This window comes from Desmodus rotundus, chromosome 1 (genome assembly GCF_022682495.2).
Source record: "Desmodus rotundus isolate HL8 chromosome 1, HLdesRot8A.1, whole genome shotgun sequence".
In the NCBI taxonomy this organism is placed as follows: domain Eukaryota; kingdom Metazoa; phylum Chordata; class Mammalia; order Chiroptera; family Phyllostomidae; genus Desmodus; species Desmodus rotundus.
This window is the reverse complement of record NC_071387.1, coordinates 96808218-96836108: the sequence shown is the minus strand read 5'-3', so window position 1 is coordinate 96836108 and position 27891 is coordinate 96808218. Positions and strand designations below refer to the sequence as shown.

At 46.0% G+C, this 27891-nt stretch overlaps 1 protein-coding gene and 1 pseudogene across 2 annotated transcripts in view; one reads left to right on the top strand and one right to left on the bottom strand.

Annotated features, from left to right (window-relative positions):
- XPO6 (exportin 6) overlaps positions 1 to 9023 on the bottom strand; it is a 119133-nt gene extending 110110 nt beyond the window's left edge. For both annotated transcript variants that reach the window (XM_024560549.3, XM_024560550.3), the window contains exon 1: positions 8373 to 9023. In XM_024560549.3, the coding sequence (XP_024416317.2) occupies positions 8373 to 8375 (3 nt within the window). In that variant the 5' untranslated portion in view covers positions 8376 to 9023. The remainder of the gene's footprint in view (positions 1 to 8372) is intronic.
- A 7262-nt stretch (positions 9024 to 16285) lies between these two features.
- Positions 16286 to 18727, top strand: LOC112304745 (chromatin target of PRMT1 protein pseudogene; annotated as a pseudogene).
- Positions 18728 to 27891: the final 9164 nt, after the last annotated feature.

Sequence of the window (27891 nt, the reverse complement as noted above, 5' to 3'; positions counted from 1 at the left end):
TTGTTGTAGAATTAATGGTATTAGCAGCAAACACTGGAAATCTGAAATAAACGACATTAAGAAACTAGGTAAATACATTAAGGCAGGGGCACATCATGTTCCAGGGCAAAATGATAAAAGAATGATACATGCTAAGAGATGTCTTAACTGAGTGACTGAACTTCAGAAAAACAGATTTCTTTCAGCAACCATGCAAAAAAGCCAAGTTATCTCTGAGGCAAAGGGAGAGCATTATATAAATTAGACTAACCAAGTTTTTCCACACAACATCATTCAAAGACAGAAAACAGTGAGAAACAGCTACAAACTTCTTAGGAAGACTGTGTACCACCAGTATTATAGCCAGCCTGGTTCCCAAGTATGAATAAAGACAACAGACACAGTTGCAAACATGAAATTATTCAGGGAATACAGGAACCACAAACTCTTTTTAAAAACTATCAGCTAATGAATGTTAAATGCACTAAAAGGGTCAACAGAACACTCAACCCCAGATGGAGGAACAATTATCTACAAGCTCTGAGGGAAGAGTGCAACCCAAGAATTTGACACCTAGCCAGGATGCCCTTCAAGTGTAAGGCAGGCAGGCAGACTTTCTTAGTTCACCAAATAAGGCACCCTTTTTAGAAATGGACAATAAAATCCAGCCAACATGGAGAGGAACCAAAGAATTCAGATAGGGAAAGACTACAGTTCCAGTGAAGCCCTAACCAGTGTGGCTCAGTAGGTTGAGCGTCATCCCGCAAAGCTAAAGGTCGCCAGTTCGATTCCAGTAAGGGTACACGGGACCTGTACTCATTTTGCAGCTTCCTGTGTCTACATATTTCAAAAAGTAGAGTTTTTTTAAATGCAAGTGATAGTAAATTTATTTTTCTTTTAAACTAGAATGACCCCCCCAAAAAAATCTGCAAAGATTTTTAATAAAATTACTTAGATTAGGTATCCATTGCCCTTATCCATGGATAAATAGAAAAATATGAACATACAGAAAATATTTAGATAATGTTAATCACAGTTGAAGGTAATAGGATTTGGGGTGATTTCTTCTTTGCCATGTTCTTTGTATCTTTTGATATAGCTTGATTTTTTTAATGAACACAAGTCATTTTTATTAAAATTATCCAGTTGGTGCTCTAAAAAAAGAAAATCTTCCCAGGGCTGATTATTAGCCAATTTAAAAACTAATTTTTTTTTTTCCTCAGCTGCATTTAGCTCATACAATACCTTTATACCATTCCAGGGAATCTGAGACCAGAGCTGCTTTTCATTATAACTTTCATATAGAACAGCAGGAGGCTGCTCTAATGTGAATGAACCACTGCATATGCTAAGCCTAACGGGCTGAACCAAGTGCAAAAAGAAATCAAACATCCGGTTATCAGTTTTAGAATGTGAAGGTAAAGTGAGAGTAGGGTATCCCAGAGAACATAACTATCACAAGCAGAGATACTGGACAAGTACCTGGTAAAAGGCCAGGAGTGAGGAAAAACGGTGAGGTCATGACACTGGGTATTCTTTTGATGAAAACACCATCTCATGCAGTTATGTGTGTATCTCCCTTGAGCTCCTCCACTAGACTATACCCTCATTTAAGGCAAGTACTACATCGAAACTGGCCTTGTGTCCCTAGCACTGTGACTTACCTATGGTAGTTGCTTCAAGAGTTTATTGGAGGGATGAATTTTTGGTAGGGGTGAATGAGGAAGAAAAAGCCCAGGACTACACTGTAAGGAACGCACAAAATCGGGGTGAGGAGAAAGGAGGAGCCACTTCAGAAGAAATCAAAACTAAGATGGCGTCAACTAATGCTACTCAAGGAGTGGTCTGCACACTATTCTTGGTCCATGGCAAAGGAAATTGAAAGCATTCAGAAACTTTTGTATCAATGTGGCATTGTCCCAACACCCAACTTCATGTCTGTCAAATTCAGTAACAGCCCTGACCGGTATGGCTCAGTTAGTTGGGCATCATCCAGCAAAGCAAAAGGTCGCTGGTTCAATTACCAATCAGGACACATGCCAGGGCTGCCGATTCAGTCCCTGGTTGGGTGCATTCAGGAGGCAACTGATTGATGTTTCTCTCCCTGTCTTTCGCCCTCCCTTCCCCTTTCTCTAAAAATAAATGGTAAATTTTTTTTAAAAAATCCAATAACAACACTGGGGTTGAACTTTGAAGGATGTTTTTCATTTCGTTTTGCTACTAATTCATTTTTATTGTTTTCCACAAAAGTTCTGGCCCATCGCGGATTGGAAATTTTAAATCAATAAAAAACTAGTTCTTTACAATGAAAATAAGAAATTAAGAAAACTTCCTTTCTGTTGATAGCCTGCAAGGTGGCCCAGCTACCCCCATGCCCACAGTAGTCATACTTTTTCTATTCTATCACATCAGAGACTTTAAAGGATATGCAGAAATTATCAATTTTCTCTTTTGTTATCAACAAACTTTGGCCATCTTACCCTTTTAATTATGAAGTAAATTTTGTAAGTTTTAAGGTTAGATGATGTCACGTACTGTTTTTCCTGAAACAATATTCAAGTATGCTACCTTTCAAGTAAAAACGCCTATGTCAATGTGCACGAGCTTAAGAAGAAACCTAGTAAGAGAAGAAAACATAGGCCGTGGAGTTAGAACCCTGGGTCTGAACCTCACCTCTGTCAACTTGCTATGTAATTTTGGACAGGATACTAACACTACCCTCCCTGAGCCTCAGTGTCCTCATCTTTCGCAGCCGTAAAATGGGAACAGATAATAATACCTGCCTTGCAGGATCACTGGAAGATACTAAATGAGCTACTGTGTGCGGTATTCAAGGCCCCCAAACAAGGGCCAGCACAGAGTGAAATGATGAAACACACACAGACTTTTTCTCCCTCCAAACCCCAGCTTCCCTCCCTTCCCATTAGCCTTCCACCTCTCTCCCCTTCTCTACCTTGGGGGTTTCCTCAGTCAGTACCCACAACTCCCTCACTTCCCTCAACCCCCACTCCTGATTGTTACCCAGCACTTCTCCCAGAAACAACTAGCTTTCGGAACATCCCAGTAAGCACACTGTCTACATACGCAGGCATTTGCTCTAACAACTCCCCTTGCTCACATGCTCCCCACTGCCACCTACCCAGGGGAAAAGTACCTGAGCTTGCTGGCTGCTATAGGTTTGGGGAAAACAGGGTGTTTACCCATATTCATACTCTATTTCAATCTTACCACACTCTTTAAATACCGCTACTACCATTTACTAACCTCAAGGGTCCACCTTGACCCTCCTGGATTTACTTTCATACCTGTCTCCCAATTACTTAAATATCTCTTATATCTCTTGAATGCTTACTGGGCACTGGAGATGCAACGAGACATAAGACCCATCCTGACATGGACTCTTAAAGAGAGAGAACTAATCCCACTCCCAGGCTTGCAGTGGGAATCAGAGGAAGGGAGGGAGGGAAAGGATGGAAGGCTTTCACATTTTGCTCTTCAAACTTCTGAACTGTGTGATACATAATAAAAACAAATTAAAATAATAAAAGGAATAAACAGATCTAACCATAATTGAAGATAAATGTAAAAGTAATGGCTGAAAAGCCTCAAACAGGTTGTGTTTATGGTGACCTGGAAACGGTGGGTAAGGTCTCACCTGCAAAAATGAAGAAAAGGACATTCAAGCAGAGGGAACAGAACTGAGCAAAGGCAGAGAAGGACGAAAGTGTCATCAGTGTTCTAGGAATGAAAAGCGGTTTCTTGTGGCTACAGAACAAGATACGATTTGGGAAGTCTAAAAGATATTCCAAATAAGTCACTTTAAGCATCTGATAAATCATTTCCCCCTTACTGAAAAGACTAAAAGTAAGTGAAATTGTGAAAACCCAGGACTCATGTGCTTTCCACTGCTCTGCCATGATAGAAACTTGGTCTCTGATGACAACAGTGGGGACTCTCTGCTCTAAATGATTTGGGGGTCAAGTGCATGATCACATCTGAGTCCCATGAAGTAGCTCTGGCAGGAATACAAAAAATGGGCTTGGGGAGAAAGAACCTGGAAGCTGTCAAGACAACACAGTGAAAGCAAGAGACAAGGACAGCCTGACCAAAGTGGAGGGAACCAAGGGAAAGGTCAGGGTCAAGACACAAATAAGTCAGCAGCTTCATCAACAGGTCTGTAAGGGGGGGACTAAAAGTGAAGGGGAAGTTAAAGATGACTCAAGTTTATCATTTGAGTGTTGGGTGAATAAGATCACTAAGAAAACTAGAGTGTAGGGGAGGAGGTGCCACCTGAGGGGAAGATGACGGATTCGGTTTAGATATTTGATTAAAGTGTCTACGGGACACTCAGGTAGCTATCCAAGGCTTGAGAGAAAGGTTGAGTTCTCATTAGTAGCTAGGTCAGAGCCGAAGCCATGAGAAAGAGAATCAAGGCCGACTGAACCATGAGAGTAACCTCATGAAAGCCAAGGAAGCCACGGGAAAAAAGGAAACCAGTGGCTGTTACAGGTCAAAAGGCAAAGTCAGATGACATAAGGACTGAGAAGAGGCTATTCATGTTGGACTCAGCACAAAGAGGTTATAGGTGATCTTGATACATATTGGGTCTGCAATGGTACTACAATGAACCTTGGCAGGGAAGGGGAACAGGTTTGAAAAAGCAGAGGCTACATGTTCAGGAATTCCCTCCCTCTTCATGCTGGGCTGTGCTGTCCCATGTTCCTTGACTTGGACAAGACATGTCCACAATCCAACTACCTAAAATCGTAGCGATCCTTCTCATGACCCAGGCCAGTTACCTGCACCCCACAGCAGCATCTGCCTCCCTACCTACTGACAGAGTCAAATCCCTTATTTTATCAGTACATGGCCCGTCTATTTATTAGTAAGTAAATTTGAGTGGCCAAATTTAAGGTCTGATTTTGCCTCCATTACAGGGACCACTCACAGAAGGTGACATTCCAAAACAAGAAGAGTTTGAAACCAAAGCAATTTTCTAAGAAAACTAAAAAATGTAAGCAAGGACTCAAGTTTGCACAAAATTTCCATAGTAAGCATTTAATATTAATTAACAACTCTGCAGAGTAGCAGGAACCTCTAAGATAATACATCGCTTAAGAACTCGTGAGAATTCAACCTAAAGTGATGACTTAATCAAATGTAGCTGCAGTACAGCCATTCCAGTAATTCTGTACTGCAATTACAAATCTTTTTCAAATGGCTCTAAATATGCCGTCAAAATGCCTCCTCCTAGAGGAACAGTTGGTTTAAAGGAAGTCCCACACTCCCTAGCCGCAATCGTTACTATCTCAAAACCAAAGAAAATACAGTTGGATGACACTCCTGATCACCCTTCCCCATGAGGCGGCATACGTACTGTGAAGAGCGCAGGCTCTGGAGTCGATGGCCCACATGCTTGTTAGACAAGTGCCCTAGCGCAGGTCTGCTACCTTCCCCTCTGGTAGTAATGGCAATAATGTAACCTAGCCGGGTGGGTGTGGTTAACTGATACTGAATGACTTAAAGAAAATGAACACATGAAAAATAACTAACTTAGCCTGACTGGTGTAGCTCAGTAGACTGAGAGCTAGCTGCGAACCAAAGGGTCACTGGTTCGATTCCCAGTCAGAGCACGTGCCTGGGTTGCGGCCGGGTCCCCAGTACAGGGTGAGCGGGAGGCAACTACACATTGATGTTTCTCTCCCCCTCTTTCTCCTTCTCTTCCCCTCTCTCTAAAAATGAATAAATAAAGTCTTTTAAAAAAATAAAAAATAACTTAGAGCAGATACTAAATAGACTGTTTTCATCTTAATTAGAGTTTAAGGTTTAAAAAGAAGTATTACAAAGGCTCAGACATACAACAATACTCCTAAAGGTAAAATGTTGTCAGTAGGAAATGGAGAGGAAAAAGTTCCTGGAATAAATCAAAGCTATGATCGCAGGGAAAAGACCCTCCTCCTGTAACACACAAACCACGCAAAGGCCTCCTTGCATTTTGGGGACAAGGCCTGCTATGCCTACACCCTGACCCTGGGACACCTCAGATGAACTCCCGGTGTCAGTGATGCAGAAAGGAAGTAATCAGAGAGTCCTGTTCACCTCACGTCCACTGTGGCCACTCCCTTACGTGCTTAAATATGTGACTCAAAATGCTCTACTTTAGGAAAAACTGCACATGGTGATCATGAATTATGAGTACAGACCAGACTATAAACTATTTTACCAATTCATTACTTACAGGTGGTCATTTCACAATGCTCTCCTGATTGTCAATTAAAATGAAACCTGAATACAAGGCTGCTCCGCCAGCTTAGTCAATAACCAATCCCGCTCCCAAAGCTCCCAGAGGGGAGGAATGTGTCTGTCTCCGTGCATCTGACACTCCCTAGGGCCTGGCATACAGTGGCTACTCAAGATTCATCGAAAGACTCGTACATCCATGTCCTCAGCAGCATTACCCACAGTAGCCAAATGGTGGAAGTAATCAACAAGACAAACAGATAACCAAAATGTGGTATATATCCACACAATAGAGTATTTATTACTCAGGCTTAAAAAGGAAGGAAATTCTGACACATGCTACAACATGGATGAACCTCAAAGACATTGTGCTAAGTGAAATAAGCCAGTCACAAAAAGACAAATAGTGTATAACTCCACTTATATGAGGTACCTAGACTAGTCAGATTTATAGAGACAGAAAGCAGAATAGTGGTTACCAGGGGCTGAGGAAAGGGAAATGGGAGATAGTATTTAATGAGTATAATTTCAATTTTGCAAGATGAGAAAAGTTCTGGGGCTGAATACACAACAATGTGAATATATTTAAAATGGTTAAAATGGTAAATTTCATATGGTATTTTTACAGTTTACAAATTCACTGAAAGAATAAATAAATATTCAGCCCTGGCTGGTGTGGCTCAGTGGATTGAGCACCAGCCCATGAATCGAAAAGTTCGACTCCCGGCCAGGGCACGTGCCTGGGTTGCCAGCCAGGCCCCCAGTTAGGGGCGTGAGAGGCAACTGATCGATGTATCTCCAACATGTTTCTCTCCCTCTCTTTCTCACTCCTTTCCCCTCTCTCTACAAGTAAATAAACAAAATCTTCTTTAAAAATATTCAGCACTACTTCCATCACTCACTAAATGTTCTCGTACCTTTGGATTATTCATTAGAGAACTCCAATCTCCACATTTTGTAGATGGAGAAAGTGGACCAGAGAGCTTAGCTGATCTACCACGACACTACACATGGCATCTACTCTACAGTGCTGCGCAGGGTATTGTATCTGACTGGTTGTAGGCCCCATGAAGGTAAGGGTCTTATCATCTTGCCTTAGAACCCGAACACACCACCCACAGCCTCCCTGAATGCTCTGAAAATCCCTCTGGCCTGAACATCTGTATCCCAGAAGATGTCACTGAATCCCTTTCTCAACCAAACCACTGGCTTGGCAGGGGTCAAGGGCAGCCTTGAGAACACTTTTGCTGCTGGAGGTGCTCGAACACAGGCTGGGCCATCACCCACTCCCCATGGCTTACTTCATGCCAAGAGTAGGGACCCAGAGAGGCTCAGATTTCATCTTTGAGGGAACTGAGTCTTTGGCAGTAGACAGATGAAGTTGAGAAACAATTAAACGACAAAAGACAAACACTAACAAATCTCAGGGAGTAGTGAAAGTGGCTATGGGTCTGGAAAATGTGGAAAGTATCGTCAGCAGAGGCAGCCTCTGAACTGGATCTGAAAGGATGAAGAGTTTTCCAGGCACTACCAACGAAAAAGCTGGGGCGTGTAGCAGAAAGAACAGCAGATGGGTTTCCAAAGAAAACACCTTCCTGACTTTGCTATTATCTATGTTAAGTGATCTCTGCAACTCACAAATCCCCTTTCCCCACACAGAAACCTACAGCAAGACCCCAACAAGCTGTGTGTGTTGCATCTAAGACGAGCTATTTAGTCAGACCACCTGGGACCAAATCGTGCCACTGGCACTTAACAGTGACCTTGGGCTGGTTCTGTGCCTCATTCTCCCCACTTCAAAAGGCTGGTGTCCTAATTAGATAACACATGTCAATCACTTAGCACAAGGCCTGGCCCATAGTAAGCCCTCAAAAAATAATGATAGCTGTCATGGGCTACACTCTAAGAGAAGCAAACCTCAGTGCGAGCGCTGTACCTGCTGAGCTTCCAGATCCCTCCCAGTCCAAGAGACATCCATGGGGGGATGGGAGTACACAGCCGGGGCTGCAAAACCTGCACACAAGTGTCACTGCCCAGATCCGCACGCGCCACTCCCCGCCCCAGGGAGAAGCGATGGCTCAGCAGTACCGGGGTCCTGGTCGCACCCCTCAGGCTGGGCACCCAGAGAGAGAAAGGGCTAGGCCCCCACTTACCATGCTGGCCGGGGGAAGGGGCGGCTCAGGTGAGCTGGGCTTCAGATTCGTCCCGCTCGCACAGGTCAGGTCATGATCCCGCAGACTCGGGAAGTCCCCCGCCCATGCAAAGAGAACCGCTTCCCCACCCGGGCCCCGCGGGGACCCTCTAAAAAGAGCGCGGCCCCCTGGCCCCCCTCATTGGGGACGCCCAGAACAATTCATCGAGACCCACCCTCCCCTCTCCAAGTTAACTGAAAAAGCAGGAAATGGGGATCGGAGGCTGGCAAGAAGAGCAGCAGCTCGGGGCCCCCCGCCCGGGCCCGACCCCCGAGGGGAGGTTCCGGGCCCAGGCAGGGGCTCCCTGGCCTCCGCGTTCAGAAGCAGCGGCGGGCCCGGCCTAGAGGCTGAAGGGGGGAGGCTGAAAGGGCCTCAGCAGCACAGCCCGAGGGGCCGGTCGAGAGAGAGGCTGGCTCAGGGGAGAGGCCCGGGGGCCCGCGCTGTCCTCGCCGCCTCAGCCCCCACGGCAGCCACCGCCGACCTCCGGAGCATCCCTGCACGCGTCTACTCCTGAGCCGCCCGCTAGTGCAGTGCTGCCGCCCCCGACTAACAGCCCAAACGCGCCGGAAGTGGCGAGCGCCCGGCGTGGCCCTACGGCGCGGCCGCTGGGCTGCGGCGCTGGAACCGGACCAATCCGGAATCAGGCGGGGGGCGGGGGGACGCAGGGCGGGGCCGTACCTGACGGTTCCCGCAGACCACGCCCCCAGGCCCGCCCCGCGCGCAGCGCCAGTCCACGCGAGCGGGCGGCCATGTTGGTAAAGGGGCACTTCCTCTTTCGTTGCGTGCGCTCATTCATTCCGCAGATCTTTGGGGAGCGCCCTTTATGTGCCAAGCACCAGTGTATAGGTCAACGGCACGCAGCCTCTGCCCACGTACAGCTTACGTCCAGTCAGCCCGCATATACTTTAGCCCTGCTGTGGCCCAGGAGCTTCTGTGGGTGCCAGGACTAGTGCAATAAACGAGACTGCTGTAGTCCCTGCCCTCAGGAGGCGGATTAGCAACAAACAAAGAACAAATGAATAAAGTAATCCTGCCCTGGCTGGTGTGGCTCAGTGCATCGAGCGCTGGACTGCGAACTAAACGCTCACCGTTCGATTCCTAGTCAGGGCACATGCCTGGGTTGTGGGTGGGTTGTGGGCCAGGTCCCCAGTAGGGGGCACATGAGAGGCGACCACGCATTGATGTTTCTCTCCCTCTTTCTCCCTTCCCCTCTCTATAAAGAAATGAGGAACGCTGTGAGTAATGGGACGCAGTGGGACAGTGGGACGCAGTGGGCCTGAGAGAAGGGAGATGGAAGGGAGGGAATTTAAATTGAGACCTGAAGAATAAAGTCAGTAAGAATAACGTCAGTAGTGGGAATCGTGACCCAAGTAGAAAGAACAACAACAGAGATCCTGGGTTCTGGAATGGCAAATGTGTTGGTTCCTGTTCTATCCTCCAACCCACTTTACTTGTAAAAGCGTTGATTTTAAGAAATATAAGCAGGAAACAATCCCTAGCAAGAGAGGTGCTGCTAGATATGCCTACTGCATAGTGCCTTTCATCCAGTGTGAATCAGAGTCGTCTGGTAGGCCTGTTAAGACATTGCCATCCTGACCCGGTGTAGCTCATTCAGTTGGGCATTGCCCTGCAAAGCAGAAGGTCGTGGTTCAATTATGGTCAGGGCTGAGACACAACCGATCATTAATGTTTCCCTCCCATGTTGATGTTTGGCTCCCTCTCTCCCTCCTTTCCCCTCTCTCTAAGAATAAATAAATAAAATATTTTTTAAAGTGTTTTTGAAAAAACAGATTGCCGTCTGAGTCCCACTTCCAGAATCTCTAATTCAGTAGGTCTGGGGTGGAGCCTAACAATTTACAGTCCTAACAAGTTCCCAGGTGATGCTAATGGTGCAAGTCCAGGGACTACGCTTGAGAACCGCTGATATAACTCGTGACCACAGAAAGCTTTCACTTACTCTTTCATCAAATATTTATTGGGACCCACTAAGTAACAACAACTATTCCGAGGATTCAGTGCTGAGCAAAGCAGACACATTTGTGCCCTTACGGAACAGAGAGAGAAGTGATTTTAAAAGTATTACATAATAAGTAATCAGTTATAATTGTGATAACAGAATGAAAGAAAAATACAAACCACCGTGAGAGTTAATGGGATCTAGGCTAATCCCCGGGGTTGGGGTGGGGAGGCGATCATGAAGTGACATTTTTTTAAGCTGTGGCCTGAAAGAAATGTTATAATTTGCTAGGCAAAGCGAGGAGGCATAGAATATTCTAGACAGTAGAAGCTGCAAGTACAGGAGAAGCCATTTCAGAAGGTAAACAGATAAATCAGGACTGAGGCCAAGCAACTTGACCTTGCTGGGCTCAGTTCAGTGGGATAAGCAAAGGCTTTCAGGCGAGACAATTGGGAGTGGAATCCCAGCTCTTAGCACAAGCCGAAGTCGGTTGTGCACGTTACTATAAAGTCTTGGTGTCCTCACTGTGTAGTTGGATGAAATAACAGAAACCCAGCTCAGACTGAGAGATATGCCTTTGGCTCATATAATTCCCATAGGTCAGCTTCAAGCTGGAAATGATGAGAGCCCTGGATCCATTCCTCTAGGATCTTCTTGGCTCTGCTCTCCTCCTTGTCCTCAAGATGGCTGCCAGGAACAACCAAGGTCACAAACTTCCTCATTCTTTTTTTTGTCTAATCCTCACCCGAGGATATATTTGTTGATTTTAGAGAGGAAGAGAGCAGGGAGAGAGAGAGAGAGACATCAATGTAAGAAACATCAATTGGTCGCCTCCTATACCCACCCCAACAAGGGATCGAACCCTCAACCTAGGTACGTATACAGGACGGCCTCCAACCAACTGAGCCACCAGGCTGGGGCACAAACTTCCTCATTCACATCCAGCAAGAGAAAGCGCTTTTCCTCACATCCTTTCTCATCGCAATGAGCTTTATCCTACTGGTCCTAACTGACCCAGTGCCCACTCCTGTGCTAGCCACTGTGGAGGAGGATGGAATTCCTGTGCTTGACTTAAAAAGCCTTCCCCTGGAGGCGATTTCAATTTCCCAGAGTCAAGTGGGTTTGGTGGAGTCGCGACGTGCCACCATACCGCCACTGCCAGGCTGGAGTGAGGATTAAGGCTAATGTGCACGAAGCACCTGGCACATTAAGTCATACAACAAATCACCGCTATTATTAATTTTACTTCAGGGACTTTGTCCAAGTCAACTGAGAAGCATTTTGTTATTAATATTAATCTCAAAACTAACTATTCCAAAAAAGATTTAAGGCGGCTATTACTTTTTGTTGGCGCCACAGGGATGGCCCCCATCCATCTCCTCCTGCCCATCCCTACTGCTACGGCCTGGTCTCATTCATTCAGTTATTTGTACAACAAACTTTCAGTGAGTTACTATCAATTTTGTGCCATGACTTCAAAAACCAAGAGTTCCAGCCCTAGCTGGTGTGGCTCAGCCCCAGAGTGGGGGCCTGTGAGAGGCAATTGATTGATATTTCTCTCCCTCTCTCTCCTCTTTCTCCCTCCTGTCCCCTCTCTCTAAAAATAAAGTCTTTAAAAAACAAAAATTAACAGTTCCAAATGAATAAGATTCAGGCAAATTGTGCACTGCCTCATAACAGCCACCCAAACATGTAAGTGGTTCTACAATACAGGTGTGTGGCCCTGGCTGGGTGGCTCAGTTGGTTAGAGTGTGGTCCTGTACACATACCTAGGTTGAGGGTTTGATTCCCGGTCAGAGCACCTGCGGGAGACAACCAATCAATGCTTCTCCCTCACATCAATGTTTTTTTCTCTCACTCTCTCCCCTTCCTTCCCTTCCTTTCTCTCTAAAATCAATAAAACATATCCTTGAGTGAGGTTTTAAAAATATAGAAGTGTGTACAAACCTTCTAAGCACACAAGGAAGTGGAGGCAACAACTAACTATGGCAGGGAAAGCAGTTGCAAGGCTGAACAAGATGGTAACATTTCAGTTGGATCTTGCTGGCAGAATAGAAGTTCACCTGACTGCTGCAGTCCCTACTCCTCTTCCCACTCCAAGCTGTCCTCTTCCACTGTGCCAAGACCGTTTCCACTGCAAGTGGCAAAGTTGGGACCCTATCATAAGGAAAAAAGGGACTATATTGCCTCAGGAAAGAAAATCATCCAAAGCGTTCTGTGGATTTCAGACACTGCTAAAATCAGATTCTGAAATGATATCCCGGAACTCAGTTTCTCTCCATTTCTTGGTTCTGCTTCCTTGACTTGGGGTCCTTTATCCACATGGTGGCCCCTAGCATATGCGGGCTTTAGCTTCTCCCAGGTTGAAACTTGGTAGAGAAGAGAGTGCCTGTCCTACAAATATTCCAGGAAAATAATCCCATTGGCTTTGATTGGATCACTCCTGAACCAATCACTGTGACCAAGGGAGATACAATGCTCTGGTTGGCTGGACCTTGGTCACATGCTCCACCCCCAGCTCCAGAATAGCTCTTTAAGTGGCCAACATCTCTCCAAGCCCCACCACAACTCTGCAAGGCTATCAGAGCTTGGAGAATTCTCTCATTTTGCAGATGAGGGATCTTGTTGATGTCTCAACAAGCATAGAAATAAGTGTCACTCAAAATGGATTTAATGAGCCCTGATTGGTATGGCTCAGTGGGTTGAGCATTGTCCCACAGACTGAAAGGTCCCATGACCTGATTCCTGGTTGGGGCACATGTCTGGGTTGTGGGCCAGGTTCCCTGTCCAGACGTGCGAGACACAACTGATTGATGTTTCTCTGGCACATAGATATTTCTCTCTCTCTCGTTCTCCTTCCCTTCCCCATTTTCTAAAAATAAATAAATAAAATCTGTTTTAAAAAATGGATTAACGAAAGAAGGGTATCTGGCACCCTCTATAGGTGATGGAAACACTGTTTAACCCGGCATTCAAGGCCTTTTAATGTCTTTGAAACTCTGTTACCAGATTCCCTAGGCTGAGTCTTTGCCTCTTATGTAGCTGTGTGGCCTTGAACACACCGCCTAAACTCTCGTTTCCTCACCCCTAAAATGGAAACAATGCTGGTACTTACTTGGTCAGGTAAGTACCTGTATCAGTCAGGTTCTATCAGGAAAATCCAATTAGAGTTTGAAGAATTGACAAGGGGGTTATTTTTAAAGGGCAATGTGTTATTAAACACTACAAAGGGTAATAGAACACCCCAGGTCTAGTCAGAAGATAGTTTGTATCCCTAGACTTGAAGGGGCAGGAGAAAGAACAGTTGCCAGAATCTGGGAAGGGAGAATTGTGTGAGAGCAGCTGAGGGAAGTAGGCAGCTAAGGTGATCCAGCAGGGAGGAAGCCGATGGGATAAATATTCTGACCGCACTGTCTTCTCTCCCTCCATCTCCTACTGGGACTCCCCATTGGACAAACCCAAGTGGAGGCCAGAGAGCAAGGGAGCCTGGTGATGTAGTTCGTAGAGGCCAACCTCCCAGGCACAGAGCTGGGTAGGGAAGGGGACCAGGACTGCCGGGTGCAAATGGGAGAGACCCAGTGGAGCAGCATGACTGTGGTAAAGCACATGAGGTGTGTAGAACTGTGCCTGGCACATTAAAAGATTTTCAATAAATTTTAGTTATTAATTATTAATTATTCTTTCCATCCTAGCTCCCACCCACCTTCCTATCTCTTCCATCTCTACAAGCCCGCCAAGCTAGACTCCTCGTGGCTCCAGGAAAACAGCAGGCTCTTCATGTCTCTGAGCCTATGCTTGTGCTGGTTCACCTGGAATGTTCTTTTCCTTATCCCTTTCCCTCCTTCCAAATTCCTCCTCATTCCAGAGGCCCAAATCAAATGTGTCTGACTGAGAACCCCCTGTGTGGAGTAAATGACTGTTTATCAACATCTGTTAATATTATTAATGGAGAAATTTTGCCTGAAACTTACTTAATGGTGACATCCAACAGGAATCATCCATGGGCGGCAGCCTAGTCGGGGAGAGGCCTCCTCTGTTCAGCCACCTCTGCCCCTGCTCTCTTCCCAGCACAAGGGAGGGCGCCCCTTCCCCGCTTCCGGCGTTTGGGCAGGACACGCTGGCTGGTGGAAGTGACTCATGCCGTGTCTGAACCAGAGCATTTCCTTGCCTGTGCAAATCCCTCGGACTCTGCCCTCCCTGCCACAGCGAGCCCCGAGCTGGCATGTGGAGGTCGTGGCATCGTGAGGTGGATCGACTACCTGGGGCAGCACCCCTCTGTGACCCCCACATACCCAGCAGAATGAGCAATAAATATCCTTTTGTGTTTGGAGGCACTGAGATTTGGGGATGGTGTGTTCCTGAAGCATAGCCCGGCCTTTTCTGACTGAGGCACATGACCCCGTGTGGTAGCCAGTCTGCAAATATGGGCCCCCATGATTCAGGTCTGCCAGCGTTCACGGCCTCGTGTGGTCCCCTGCCCTTAAATATGGGCTGACCCTCTGAATTCACTTCGGACCAATGAAACGGAATGGAATGGAGCATGACTTCCAAAGCTACATCTTAAAAACCTCTACAGTTTTTGCCTGGGTTTCTTGGACTATTCCCTCTGGGGCAAGCCAGCCACCATGTGGGAAGTCTGCCTGCCTGAGAACGCCATGCTGTGAGGAAGCCCTACCTAGCCACGTGGGAAGACTAGATGAAGAAAAGTGTGTTGCCTGACCGGCTTCTACCCGCCACAGTCAGCCCAGCAGAGGCACCAGCCGTGTGAGCTAAGATACCATCTCGGACTGCGAGCCGGTCGTGATTTTCTGACTCCAGCCCCTGCAGCTCTGCGACTGTGTGACTGCAACCACAGGACAGACCCCAAGTGAGAGCCGCCCAGCGATGCCCAGTCAAGCTGCAGAACTGTAAGAGATAACAATAAGTTGTTTTAAGTCGTTACCTCTCGGGGTGGTTTGTCATTCAACGACCCATAATAAGAACACTGTAGTAAAGGTCTGCCCTTAAGGAAACTAGTAAGTGGCCGTCACTGCTCCTTCCTTGTACGACAATGAAAACAGTTGTCCATAACCCCAATCAACCCCGAGCAGCCACATGACTTGAGATCTGGCCCTTGTCTGTTGTCTGTGCCCTTAAAAGACAGGAAGTGCCTGTGACTCACAGCCTGAGAGCCCACCCCACCCCCATCCAACCCCTGACACAACCAGGCGGCCCCAGGCAACATCAGATTAGAAACCCCGCAGGCGGCGCCCAAGTCCCCACCTTCCCTGTTAGCCGGTTGCTGAGATGGACGTCTGCTGGAGCGGCAAACTTTGGAAGAGGTTGTGAGATGATCAAGTGTATTATTAATAGAAAAAAAATCATAGAAACCTCATTGCCTCAATTCTGAACAGTGTGCATAATAGTTATGTTTATGTAAATTATTTCCCAAACAACATCTAAGTTTAGGAAATCCAGTGTGCTATTTGACAATAATTATGCTTTTAGTTGTAAACAAAAATGGGAAAGAATAAATGATCACAAATAGATCCCAAAACATGGTGCTAACGAAAGAGGAGAGCCCTGGTCAGTGGACCAAGGAGACATTGGAGTGCAAAATATCTCTATTTTACATGCAGATTAGAACAAAATAAAACAGAACTGCAAAATGCGAATGTTAAATGACAATTTATTATGAAGCAGATGACAAAGAGGAAATAAACCTAGGACTGTCAACAAAGGAAACTATAAAAAGACTCATTAAGTGATGTAGCTACAATAGAAGTCTTAAATACAGGTGCAGCCCAGGTGTCAACTGTTCCTTTGTCCTCTGGCTCCTGTATGCTTTATTCCATTGCCCAGTATCAACCTGGATGCAAAACCAGAACATCTTTACACGTTTCACAAAACAATCGGTCACACAAAAGCAGTGTTTCCAATGGGAGTGCCACTGGCCTTGTGCAACAGACATCCACCTGTCGTCAAGGTGCCGGCCACCAAGTCAGTAATGCCCCTCGGTACTGCCCACCCCCAAGCAGACTCTGTGGCAGGTAAAAACCAGCTCACAGGCCCCCAGTGCTGCTGGAGGCCGCACCACCCTCAACGGACACACCCCGCATCAGAGCAATAGGGACCCATCATTACTGAAGATTTCGAAAGGATGTCTCACAGTCCATAGCAAGCAACCTGAAACCGTCCTCTGCACTTTCTGCTTTTTTCCAGGGTCCTCACCAGCAGGACTGCCGCTACACCATCTTTTCTGTAGCCCCCATCTCTCAGAATGCCTGACTGTCCAGGTCATCTCTCCTCCCTCCAGAACTGCATTCCACATCTCAAGCTTCTCTCTCCACTGTTTCGTAGAGAGAGGACCCAGCACTGCCCCAGAGCTGCCCCCAGTGTGTATAGCCACATCATCACGTGTGCCCCGCAAACTGAGGGGCCTTCACCTTAACAGAGCCAACCGTCCTTACACATGGTTCAGTCACCATCTCTTGGTACCTGAACACACCTTGAAATCTCACCCCACGTGTTCGATCACCTGTGTTTGCTGTGGGGCGTTCCGTTGAATGAAATCGTCTGCATGTCGTTACACAGGAAGAGCGCTGCTATTGCGAGGGACGTCTATTTTTTCTCTCATCCCTTCTTCTGATACCCCTGGTCTTGCTATGAAGGACCACCTGTCCTCCACACTCAGTTGTTGAAACTTTGAGTAAGCATAGGACCCAAGACAATACAGTTTCTGTTCTTTTACTAACAAAACCAATGCTGTAAAACATAATCTTATGCACATACATCCATAAGCAAGCACGTGTATCTATAAGATAAATTCACAAACGTAGAGTTGCTGGGTCAGCGGGCAGATGTGTGTGGTTTTGATGTTCTGCACCCATCACCCTCCAAAGGAGCTGAACATTCCTACCAGCTGCACAGAGAACATCTGCTTCCACGCAGACTGGCCCACTGGACATGTTACCGAACTTCTTTGTGTTTTTGCCCCTCTGAGCGGTGAAAAGCAGTATCTCAGGGCCATCACAACTTTTTGGAACTGCCCGGTCACCCATGTTGCCCCTCTTTGAGACTGAGTTGTTGGGCTCTTTTGTCTACATTTCTAGTTCTTTGTGTAATTTGCAGATAACTTATGTGATATTAACTTACAGATATTTCCCCAAATTGTTGTTTGTCTTTTAATTTTGAGATAATTTTACTTTCTATGAATAAGTTATTAATTTATTTTTTTAGCGCTGAATGGGTCAATCTTTTACGGTTTCTGGATTTCGAGTCATACTTAGTAAGGGTACTCCTATGCAAACGTTCAAAGGGATTTACCTATGCTCTCTTCAAGTACTTTTATAGCTTTTTTTTTTAAGAAAAAAACAAGTAAATCTTTGATCTAGTTGGAGTTTATGTTGGTGTCCAGTGTGAGGTATCAACCAAGCTCTTGGTAGTGGCATTCTGTTTGGACAACAAGCAGAAGTTGGCAGCGGCAGCCGTGGTGGCGCAGACGAAAAGCAGGAAGGGGCAGGCCGGGCGAGCAGGTGGACCGGCTGACCAGAGAGCCCGCCAACAACAATGAACTGACCTAGCAGTCCACTGCTTCCACAGCTAGCCAGCCGCCAAGCAAGTGAACCCGAGCCACTCCACCATCAGCTCAGTTTCGCTGGCCCCTGCCCACATCCCGCAGGCATGGTGGCAGCCTCAGGAGGAGCACTAGAGTCCTTCTCCCTCAATCCTCAATCCTCCAGATTGGAAGGTGGCTGCACGGTCAGCACCGAAAAGTTGCGATAAAAAGCACGACCAAGATGTCTCTAAATGAGTGCTTTACTAATACGCTGAAGGACAAAGTGCCGATGCCAGCAAGTATTCGGGCTTCAATGCAGCAACAACTGCAGCTAGCCAATGCCAGAAACAGAAAGCTCGCCCGGCAGGTGAAGAACAGACCCTCTGTCCAGGCAGCATTAAAACAAGCAGAGCTTAAAGCAGCACCTGGGTGAGATAATATCCAGGCACAGTTAGGCTGGCCCACAGGGGCCCCGGCCAGGGGAGAGATCGGGGGGTTAGGCCTGCCTACAATCCAGAGAGGCTTGCCCAGAGGAGCACTACGTGGGGGACGGGCCATAAGAAGCGTACTTATGGGTGGGATGTCACTCTAGAGTCAAAACCTGCTCCAAGGTGGATGAGCCGTAGCTCCTGAATGGGCTTAGAAAGAGGTGGTGTTCAAGGCTGTGGAGGTCCTGGTAGAGGAAGCCTAGGTCGTGGAGCTATGGGTCATGGCCGAATTGGTGGTGGAGGTCAGGTATGATAGGTCGGGGAAGAGGGGGCTTTGGAGGGAGAGGCTGAGGCCATGCACAAAAGAGAGGTGCCCTTGCTCACCCTGTACTGACCACGAGCAGCTGGACGACCAATTTGGATGCGTACGTGTCGAAAACAAAAGGATGTCTGGGGGCACAGACAGATCACGAGACCGATGATTGACGCCTGCCTGCCCTCATACAGGAGACTCTTGTCAAAGGCGTCACATCTGCAAAAACCTGGAGTTAACGGATGAGAAGACTCCTACCTGACTGTGGCTGGAAGGGTGCATCACACTAGGCCACGGGTTTATTTGCCCCCAGCCTCTGCGTTTAGTGCATTCCTCTCACTTTTTTGACATTGTTTTGTATGAAACCCTTCTTTCGTCTGACTTGGGTTTGGTTTTGGTTTCATTTTGCAGTTTTGGGTTTTTCCCCTCTCCCAGACTTCTCTTTGAACATGAATACGTCAGCCCCCTTCCACCTCTGCCTCCCTCACCTGTCATATATGCTGTCACGCTCTGACATGCCCTCTGTTCGTCTATGTACCCCCTAAAAGAGTCCCAGAAAGAATCCATCCGTGTCCCTTCCTCCCTAATGCCTAGGTTTCTGAGATACAGTTCTGTTTTACCTCACTTTAATAGCCTCCTAGAAATGTTTCAAAGATCTGGAGTTCAAAAATGCATTCTGCCATGTTGGTATTTTAACGTAGTAAATTAGAAACATTGACCTAGCTACACGGTCACTTAACAGGTTATATACATGGTAGCCCCTCTGATTTGATTAAAGTTGCTACCATGTGCACTGACACCACATAGCGCGTGCTGATGTGGGTGTGTGCGTACTTTCTAACCGGGAATGAGGTTCATAAACTTTCCTCTTGGCTTGGCATCCTGTCCGAGGGGGTACTGCTGGGTTGGCATATGCCTGCAATGCAGAGGGAAAAGCCATTTGGTTAAGTGGTTGCTTCAGAAAGGATGGGAGAACTATGGCAGTTACCTGCTGGAGGAGGGGCAGGGAGGGTCAGAAGATGCCCATGCTGAATGTAATTCTTATGTTCATCCCAAACCAGTCTTGGGCATTGGCTTTGTTTGACCTCTCATTTCCCTTGAAAGGTTCTAAGTTTGACCATATTCTGTCAACTGTTCCAGTTTCAGTGGAATCTTGTATTTCTGGTTTATTATAACCAGAGATTGTTCTCTCAAATCCAATAAATAATTACAAATCCAAGCCATTGTTTGCGGTAGGAAGGGCCAAACCCAAACCAGGCACAGTCTAAGGCAACTGAGTTTCCGGGAAGAGGCCAGGCCCATTGCAAGGACCTAATGCATGGAACAAAAGAAGTGCCCAGAACTGACCAAGTCCAGACTCAGGACAGCTGAAGTCACGCCATGGCGTGGTGCGGCGATGGCAAGAAGAGGAACCTGATAGCGAGCCCAAGGTTCCAGCCAGCAGAGGGGCGAGGAGACCAGAAGGGCCTGCGGAGCTGCTTCCATACTCCAGACAAAGGCCTGACCTCTGGCAAACCCTGTGGCTCCAGGCCTCTGAAGACTCAAGGTCATCATTGCCTGAACCCTAGTAATCTGACACAGAGTGACAGGTGGGAGGGAGTCCTTGTCTTCAAGTTCTCACTCTTGAGGGAGAGTCACAGGATCCACCACAACCCGAATAAAAAACCAAACACAAAATAAAGGTCAAGAAACACTGGACGAAAAATTCTGAGAGCAGGAGGGCTTCGTGTGGAAGGTGATGGCATTTGAGCTGCGCTTTAAGGGATTAGTGAGCTTTGAACAGATGGAGATAATTTTTATTGCAGTAACATTAATTATGTAGATCATCTTTATGCTGTTGACTTGTCTTTCAAGCATAAGTCTGCCATTCCAGGAGTTCAGTCTTCTTTTGCATCATTCAGCAGGAAAAATTTTGAATTTTCCTTCATATAGATTTTATGCATTTCTTATTAAGTCTATTCTTAGGTTGTTTATCTTTTGTTTTTATTGCAAATGGGGTCACCACTTCCATTATACCTTCTAAGTGGTTGTTGGTATAAATAAGGAAGCTATTGATTTCCTTAGTTTGATTCTGGACCCAGACGACTAGCTGAATGTTGGTATTATTTGTTTTTCAACAAAGTCACTTGGATTTTCCAGATCTAAAACTGTTTTATCTGCAAATCATGTTAATTTTACCTCCCTTTTTCCATTTTCTAAGGGTGACTGAAAATCAAGGAGGGCATTCCTCCTGATTTCTAGCCTTGTGTGTTCAATGAGGAGGAAGAGGAGAGCAATTTGCATCCACTGTAGTGCCTCACGGCCTGGACCGGTGTCCTTCCTCGGCCACCACCCCCTTCCTCTACAAACATAGTACAGTAGTGCCCCTCACCCATGGGCATACGTTCCACAGCCCCAGTGGATGCCTGAAACCGCAGCTTCACTGTGTATACTATGAACCCTATCTGTACTATGTTTTTTTCATACATACTCTCCCATTGTAGAGTTTAACTTGCAAGTTGGGCAATTTCACAGATGGAAGATTTCTTCTTATTGTAGATCTTAGTAACCTCAGCATGCAACTTTTTTCTTTCTTTATGAAGTCAAAATCTTCTCCTTTTCCACATAAAGGAAGCACATGGCTTGTCTTTGGCATATCTGAACTGCCGGCCTCACTCCGCTCGCACTTTGGGGCCTTCATTAAGTACGATAAGGGAGGCTGGAACACAAGTGCTGTGATATCCTGACAGTTGGCTACTAACTGACTGGTGCGCGTGGAGCATCTACAGCGTGGACACAGGACACACTGCGCAAAGGGATGGTTCACAACCCGGGCTGGGCAGAGCAGGACAGTGGGAGATTTCAACACGTTGCTCAGAACAGTGAGCTATTTAAAATTTTTTTTTAAATTTTCATGTATTGATTTGAGAAATACAAACATCATTCTGTTGTTCCACTTATTTATGCATTCACCAGTTGCTTCTTGTGTGTGCCCTGACCAGAGGCCAAACCCACATCCTTGATGTATTGGGACAACGCTCTAACCAAATGAGCTACCAGGCCAGGGCAATAAAACTTATGAATTGCTTATCTCTGAAATTTTTCACTTAATATTTTCAAACCCTGGGTGACTGTGAGTAACTGAAAACTTGGAAAGCAAAACCGTGGATAAGGGGGACTGACTACCGTAGATCTCCATCTCTCTTCAAGCCTGTGATCAAATGCCACGTCCTCCAGGAAGCTCTCCTTAACATCCCGGCCCAAGTGTGTTTGCCTGTACTTCCCCAGCATAGAGGTCAGGCAGCGCATTTTACTGCACGGTGGAAGAATGGGCTTAGTCTGGGCCTCCCCAAGCCTGGAGCTCTAAGAGGGGAAGGACCTGTGCACATTTGGAGGAACACTTGTTTCCAGCCTGCCCAACAGCCATTTCCCCCTCAATTCCATTTTGAGATTTTCCTCCTTTCACTACAGTAAGGAAGGATTGAAATCAAAGGTTTTCTCTTTTCTAGCCAGGAGGAGGGGCATATGACCAAAGCTAGACCAGATGGACCCACCACCAGGAATTTGAATATATATATTTTTTATTTTATTTTATTGATTACAGAGAGAGGGGAAGGGTAGAAGAGAGAGAGAAAAACATTGATGTGGGAGAGAAACATCAATCGGTTGCCTCTTGCACACGTCCCAGCTGGGGACTGAATCTGCAACCCAGGCATGTGACCTGATCTGGAATCAAACCCATGACCTTTTGGTTTGCAGAACAATGTCCAACCAACTGAGCCACACCAGCCAGGGCCAGGAATTTGAGTATTGAGACAAGAGGATTAAAATCATCAGACTATGTTCCAAATGTCTTGATGTAACCCTATGTGACAAGTCCCCCTCCCTAGCCTCTAGAGCTGCCCACCTTCAAGATTCTTGTTAACTCCATGAGTAGCCCATTTCCTTCCAAGGAATTCACTCTTGCTTGCATTGCTCACAGTTGACGTCAGGGTAGGCTATGCTGCTGTAACAAACAACTCAAAATCTCAGCAGCTTAACACAGTAGAAGTTTATTTCTTGTTCATGTCACAGTCACAGGGGGTTGGCAGGGAGCTCTGTTCCACAAAGTCACTCAGGTTCCCAGCCTTTTTCATCTTGTGACTCACCCTTCCTTTAGGTCTCTGCAGTCATCAGGTCTCTCTATCCAGGGGCAAAGAGGAAAAAGAGAGAGAAAGAAGCATTCTGCAGGAGGAATTTTGGGAGAAAGGCCTGGAAGTGTCATATATCACTTCCACCAAATCCCATAGACCAGAACATAGTCACATGGCCCCACCCAACTGCAAGGGAGACTAAGAAATACAGTCTCGCTGTGTGCCAAAGTGAAAAATAGACAGGGCTGGCCACTATTGCTTGCCATCAACCAAAATATATCTTGATGGACACACTCACCACTGTCTTGTCAGCCCCTAGCCCCAGGCCCGACACAGACTGTCTTCATAATAATCCTCACAAGGCTCGGAATAGTTAAGTAACTTGCTGAAAGTCATCCAGCTGGTAAATGGCAGAGACGAGATTCAAAGCCCATTGTCCCATGCTGCCACCCAGAATTCCATCTGTGTACTCAGCCCTGAGCTGTGTGGAAAAATCAATCAGTAAAAATCAGGCCCTCCCTGGAGTTCATATCAAAGGAGAAAAGCTGAAGAGCAGCCGAAGTTGCCAAGACTTAGAGGCCAGTTCAGGACAACAACAAATGAGATAGCACATGTCCGTGCCAACCGCCCAGCACAGACAAACATGGGGGGCAGAGAGATGCACTCTAGGCTGAGCCTGATGGTCTGGGAAGTCCTCTGAGACAAGGGATAGCTCAAATGTCCAGGGAAGCTGTGCATACACAAGTTCTCCCAAGGACACTTCGGATTCAGGCTCTGGCCAATCAGCATATTGCACTGGATCAGACAATAGGCCATTGGGCCTGAGGTCTCAGTCTAGCTGCCACATGCCACACTATTTGTCACGGGCCAAACTTCTAGGGACTGTTTTCATTTGCGTGATGAAAAAGCAATTCAAGTTGGCTTAAAAAAAACAAGGATGTGTTCTGATTCACATGTATAAAAAGCCCAGGTGTAGGAGGCCTTCAGGCATATATGATCCAGGGGCTCCTACCACATCCTTGGGACTTGGTCTCTCTGTCTTAGTTTTCCCTTTGCTCTTAGCCAAGCTCTCCCCTAGTGGTGGACCCTGGCTTTTTTCCCACACTATCATTCTCTCTAGAATAACTCTAAAGGAAAAAAAATTTTCCTTTAGATTTCCTTTAGAATCTCTGCTGAGATTTTGAGTTGTTTGTTACAGCAGCATAGCTACCCTGACATCAACTGTGACCAATGCAAGCAAGAGTGAATTCCTTGGAAGGAAATGGGCTACTCATGGAGTTAACAGGAATCTTGAAGGTGGGCAGCTCTAGAGGCTAGGGAGGGGGAGTTGTCACATAGGGTTACATCAAGACATTTGGAACATAGTCTGATGATTTTAATCCTCTTGTCTCAATACTTAAATTCCTGGCTCTTTCTAAATTATCTAGAAATAGTGCTAGGATTTATTCTACAACCAGAAGGGCTAAATCAGTTTTGAACTGGATGGAATGTGATTTGAAGATCTGGATGGTGTACGTATTCTACATACCACCCATATCTGTACTCTGTAACTGCGCCCTGCCTCTCCCCCCACCACGTCCAGGCTGTGGTGATTTCAGGTGAAGGAGGATGCACAAGGGAGGGACTTCTCAAAAAAAGGGAGAGCTCAGGCTCGCCCCTCCCCTTGGGGCAGTCAGGAACCGGCCCAATGCATCATGACACACCCTATAGAAGACCTCTAGGGACTTCTGGCCAAGATGGAGGCATAGATAGATATGTTTTGCTTCCTCGCACAAGCAGAAGAAGGACAACAACAAATTTAAAAACAAAAAACAACCAGAACTGCAAGAAAATCAAACTGTATGGAAGTCCAACAACCAAGGAGGTGAATAAGAAACATTCATCCAGACTGATAGGAGAAGCAGAGACAGGTGGCCAGGGCAGAGAGGACACGTGGCAAGGTGGTGGATGTGGCAGGTGAGGCAGTAGCTGGCAGACCAGGCAGTCCCACATTTCCATTCAGATAAGCCAGAATGAACAACTGGGGAGGGAGACAGACCCCACAACCCAGTATTTCAGCATGGGAAACTAAAGCCTCAAAACCTCTGGCTGTAAAAACCTGTGAGGGTTGTGCTGACGGGAGAACTCCCAGCCTCACAGGAGAGTTTGTTGGAGAGACCCACAGGGTCCTAGAATGTACACAAACCCACCCACCCAAGAATCAGCACCAGAATGGCCCAATTTGCTTGTGGGTAGCTGGTGAGGTGACTGCAAGCTGGGCGAGAGCCGAGGAAGCAGCATTGTTCCCTCTCTGATCCCTTCCCCACATACTGCACCACAAAGCAGAGCAGGGGGTTGCTCCGCCCTGGCGAATACCTAAGGCTCCACGCCTTGCAATGTAACAGATGCACTGAGACAAAAAAATATGGCCCAAATGAAAGAACAGATCAAAACCTCAGAAAAAGAACTAAGCGATGAGGAGATAGCCAACTATCAGATGCAGAGTTCAAAACACTGGTAATCAGCATACTTACAGAAATGATTGAGTACAGATGTAAAACAGAGGAAGAAGTGAAGACTATGCATAAAGAAAATAAATATAGAAATAAAGAAAAATATATAGGGAACCAACAGTGAAGGGAAGGAAACAGGGACTCAAATCAACAATTTCAAACAAAAGGAAGAAATGAACACTCAACAAGAACAGAATGAAGGAACAAGAATTCAGAAAAATTGAGGAGAGGCTTAGGAACCTCTGGGACAACTTTAAATGTTCCAACATCTGAATCATAGAGATGCCAGAAGGAGAAGAGGAAGAGTAAGAAATTGAAAACTTATTTGAAAAAATAATGAAGGAAAACTTCCCCATTCTGGCAAAGGAAATAGACTTCCAGGAAGTCCAGGAAGCTCAGAGAGTCCCAAAGATATTGGACCGAAGGAGGAACACACAAAGATACATCATAATTAAATTACAAAAGAATATGGAAAGAACTTTAAAAGCAGCAAGAGAAAAGGAGACAATTAACATGCAAAGGAATTCCCATAAGACTATAATCTGATTTCTCAAAAGAGACCTTACAGGCATGAAGGGGCTGGAAAGAAATATTCAAAGTGATGAAAGGCAAGAACCTAAATCCAAGATTACTTTATCCAGCAAAGCTATCATTTAGAATGGAAGAGCAGATAAAGTGCTTCCCAGATAAGGTCAAGTTAAAGGAGTTCATCATCACCAAGCCCTTATTATATGAAATGTTAAAGGGACTTATCTAAGAAAAAGAAGAAGATCAAAACTATGAACATTAAAGTGACAAAAACCTCAAAATTATCAACAACTAAACCTAAAAAAACAAAAACAACCTAAGCAAACAACTACAACAGGAGCCATTTCACAGAAATGGAGATCATGTGGAGGGTTATCAGCGGGGAGGGGTAGGGGGAGGGGTAGAATGGGGGAAAAGGTACAGGGAATAAGAAGCCTAAATGGTAGGTACAAAACAGACGGGGTGTGGGGGGGTGAAGAATAGTATGGGAAATGGAGAAGCCAAACAACTTACACGTATGACCCATGGGCATGAGCTAAGATGGGGGAATGCTGGTGTGAAGGGGGAGGGGGATAAAGGGGAAAAAATGGGACAACTATAACAGCATAATCAATGAAATATACTTAAAAAAATAAAATAAAATAAAAATTTTAAAAAGAAGACCTCTAATAGACAGGTTTGTACTTTTCTCACTCCATGAATGGAGGCCTCTGCTGCCCAGAAAGGGAGCTAAAAAATATGGTAGGTCCCAAGGTTGACAACAGTTGGTAGGCTGTCTCCATCCTCCAGCCTACTTGAGGACCAAGATTTTCTGCCAAGTACCCCTGAGCAGCATTACCTCAACCATGTGACTCACTTTAAAAACTAAAGTCTGGCCCTGGTTGGTGTGTCTCAGTGGACTGAGTGCTGGACTGTGAACCACAGGGTCACTGGTTCGATTCCCAGTCAGGGCACATGCCTGGGTTGCAGGCCAGGTTCCCAGAATGGGGTGCTCAAGAGACAATCACACATTGATGTTTCTCTCCCTCTTTTTCTCTCTCCCTTCCCCTCTCTCTAAAAGCAAATAAATAAAATCATCTTTAAAAAAAAGAAAAAAACACAAAAAAATAAATAAATTTAAAAAATAAAAAATAAAGTCTGGTATGGGGACCACCAGGAAAGAACTGGTGGCTGGGCCTGGGCTGAGCAGGATGGAGGTGGTTAGGAAATGTCTCGCATCCACATGGTCCAGAATTCAAGACAGTCTTTGGGCACAGTTTGTAGTAATAAAGAGACTTACTTCTGCTCATCTAAATAAAGTGATAATATGTTTAAGAATGCTTTCAGAAGCAAGTAACTAAGACTTAAAAATGAGGATTCATTTTTCTTGCTTAATGGTAACTAAGTGATGCTGTGTAGACTCAGCTGCTCAATGGTGCCATGGCATTTCTAGGGGTCTCTTAGCATTTCCTTCATGGTGGCAAAACAGCTGCTGCAGCTCCAGGCTTTGAGTTCACATTCTAAGTAGGAAGTAGAGGGAAAGAGATGATGCCAGCTACACCTTGCTCCTTTTTAAGATAAAGGGAAGTGTTCCTATAAACTTTGAGCAGCTTTCTGCTCCCAACTTATTGACCAAAGCTGGACATACACCTTCCCTAAGCTGCAAGAGAGGGTGTGAAAGAAAATACTTAGCTTTTCTAGACTAGACAGTGACAGAAGCAAGAGAGAAGTAGGTAAGGAATGCCAAATAATGTCAACCACAGGAAAGTTTATTATAAATACAGCAGGATAACATTTTTCAGACATTAACTTATTTCAATTTCCTGATATTTTCTTTTTTATTCCCTGCTGTCAAGCCAAAGCCTGTGCTCGTCATCTCAAGAGAGGAACGTGAGGGGGTGGAAAGCAGGAAAAAGCCATGAGTCTGACTTTTGCGTCCCAATAGCTTACATCCTGAGAGGAGAAATAGAAAGACCAAAAATAGGGTTTGAACCCTTCAGATAGTAATATTCCCCTGAGGTACAGGCTGAGAGAGAGAAGCAGAGGAAAGATAATGAAAAATGAAACAGTTTGGGGAGTCTCTGAAGGCAAGGCCCTGAACCCCCACTTCTTTGGGAGGATGGTATAGCAAGAC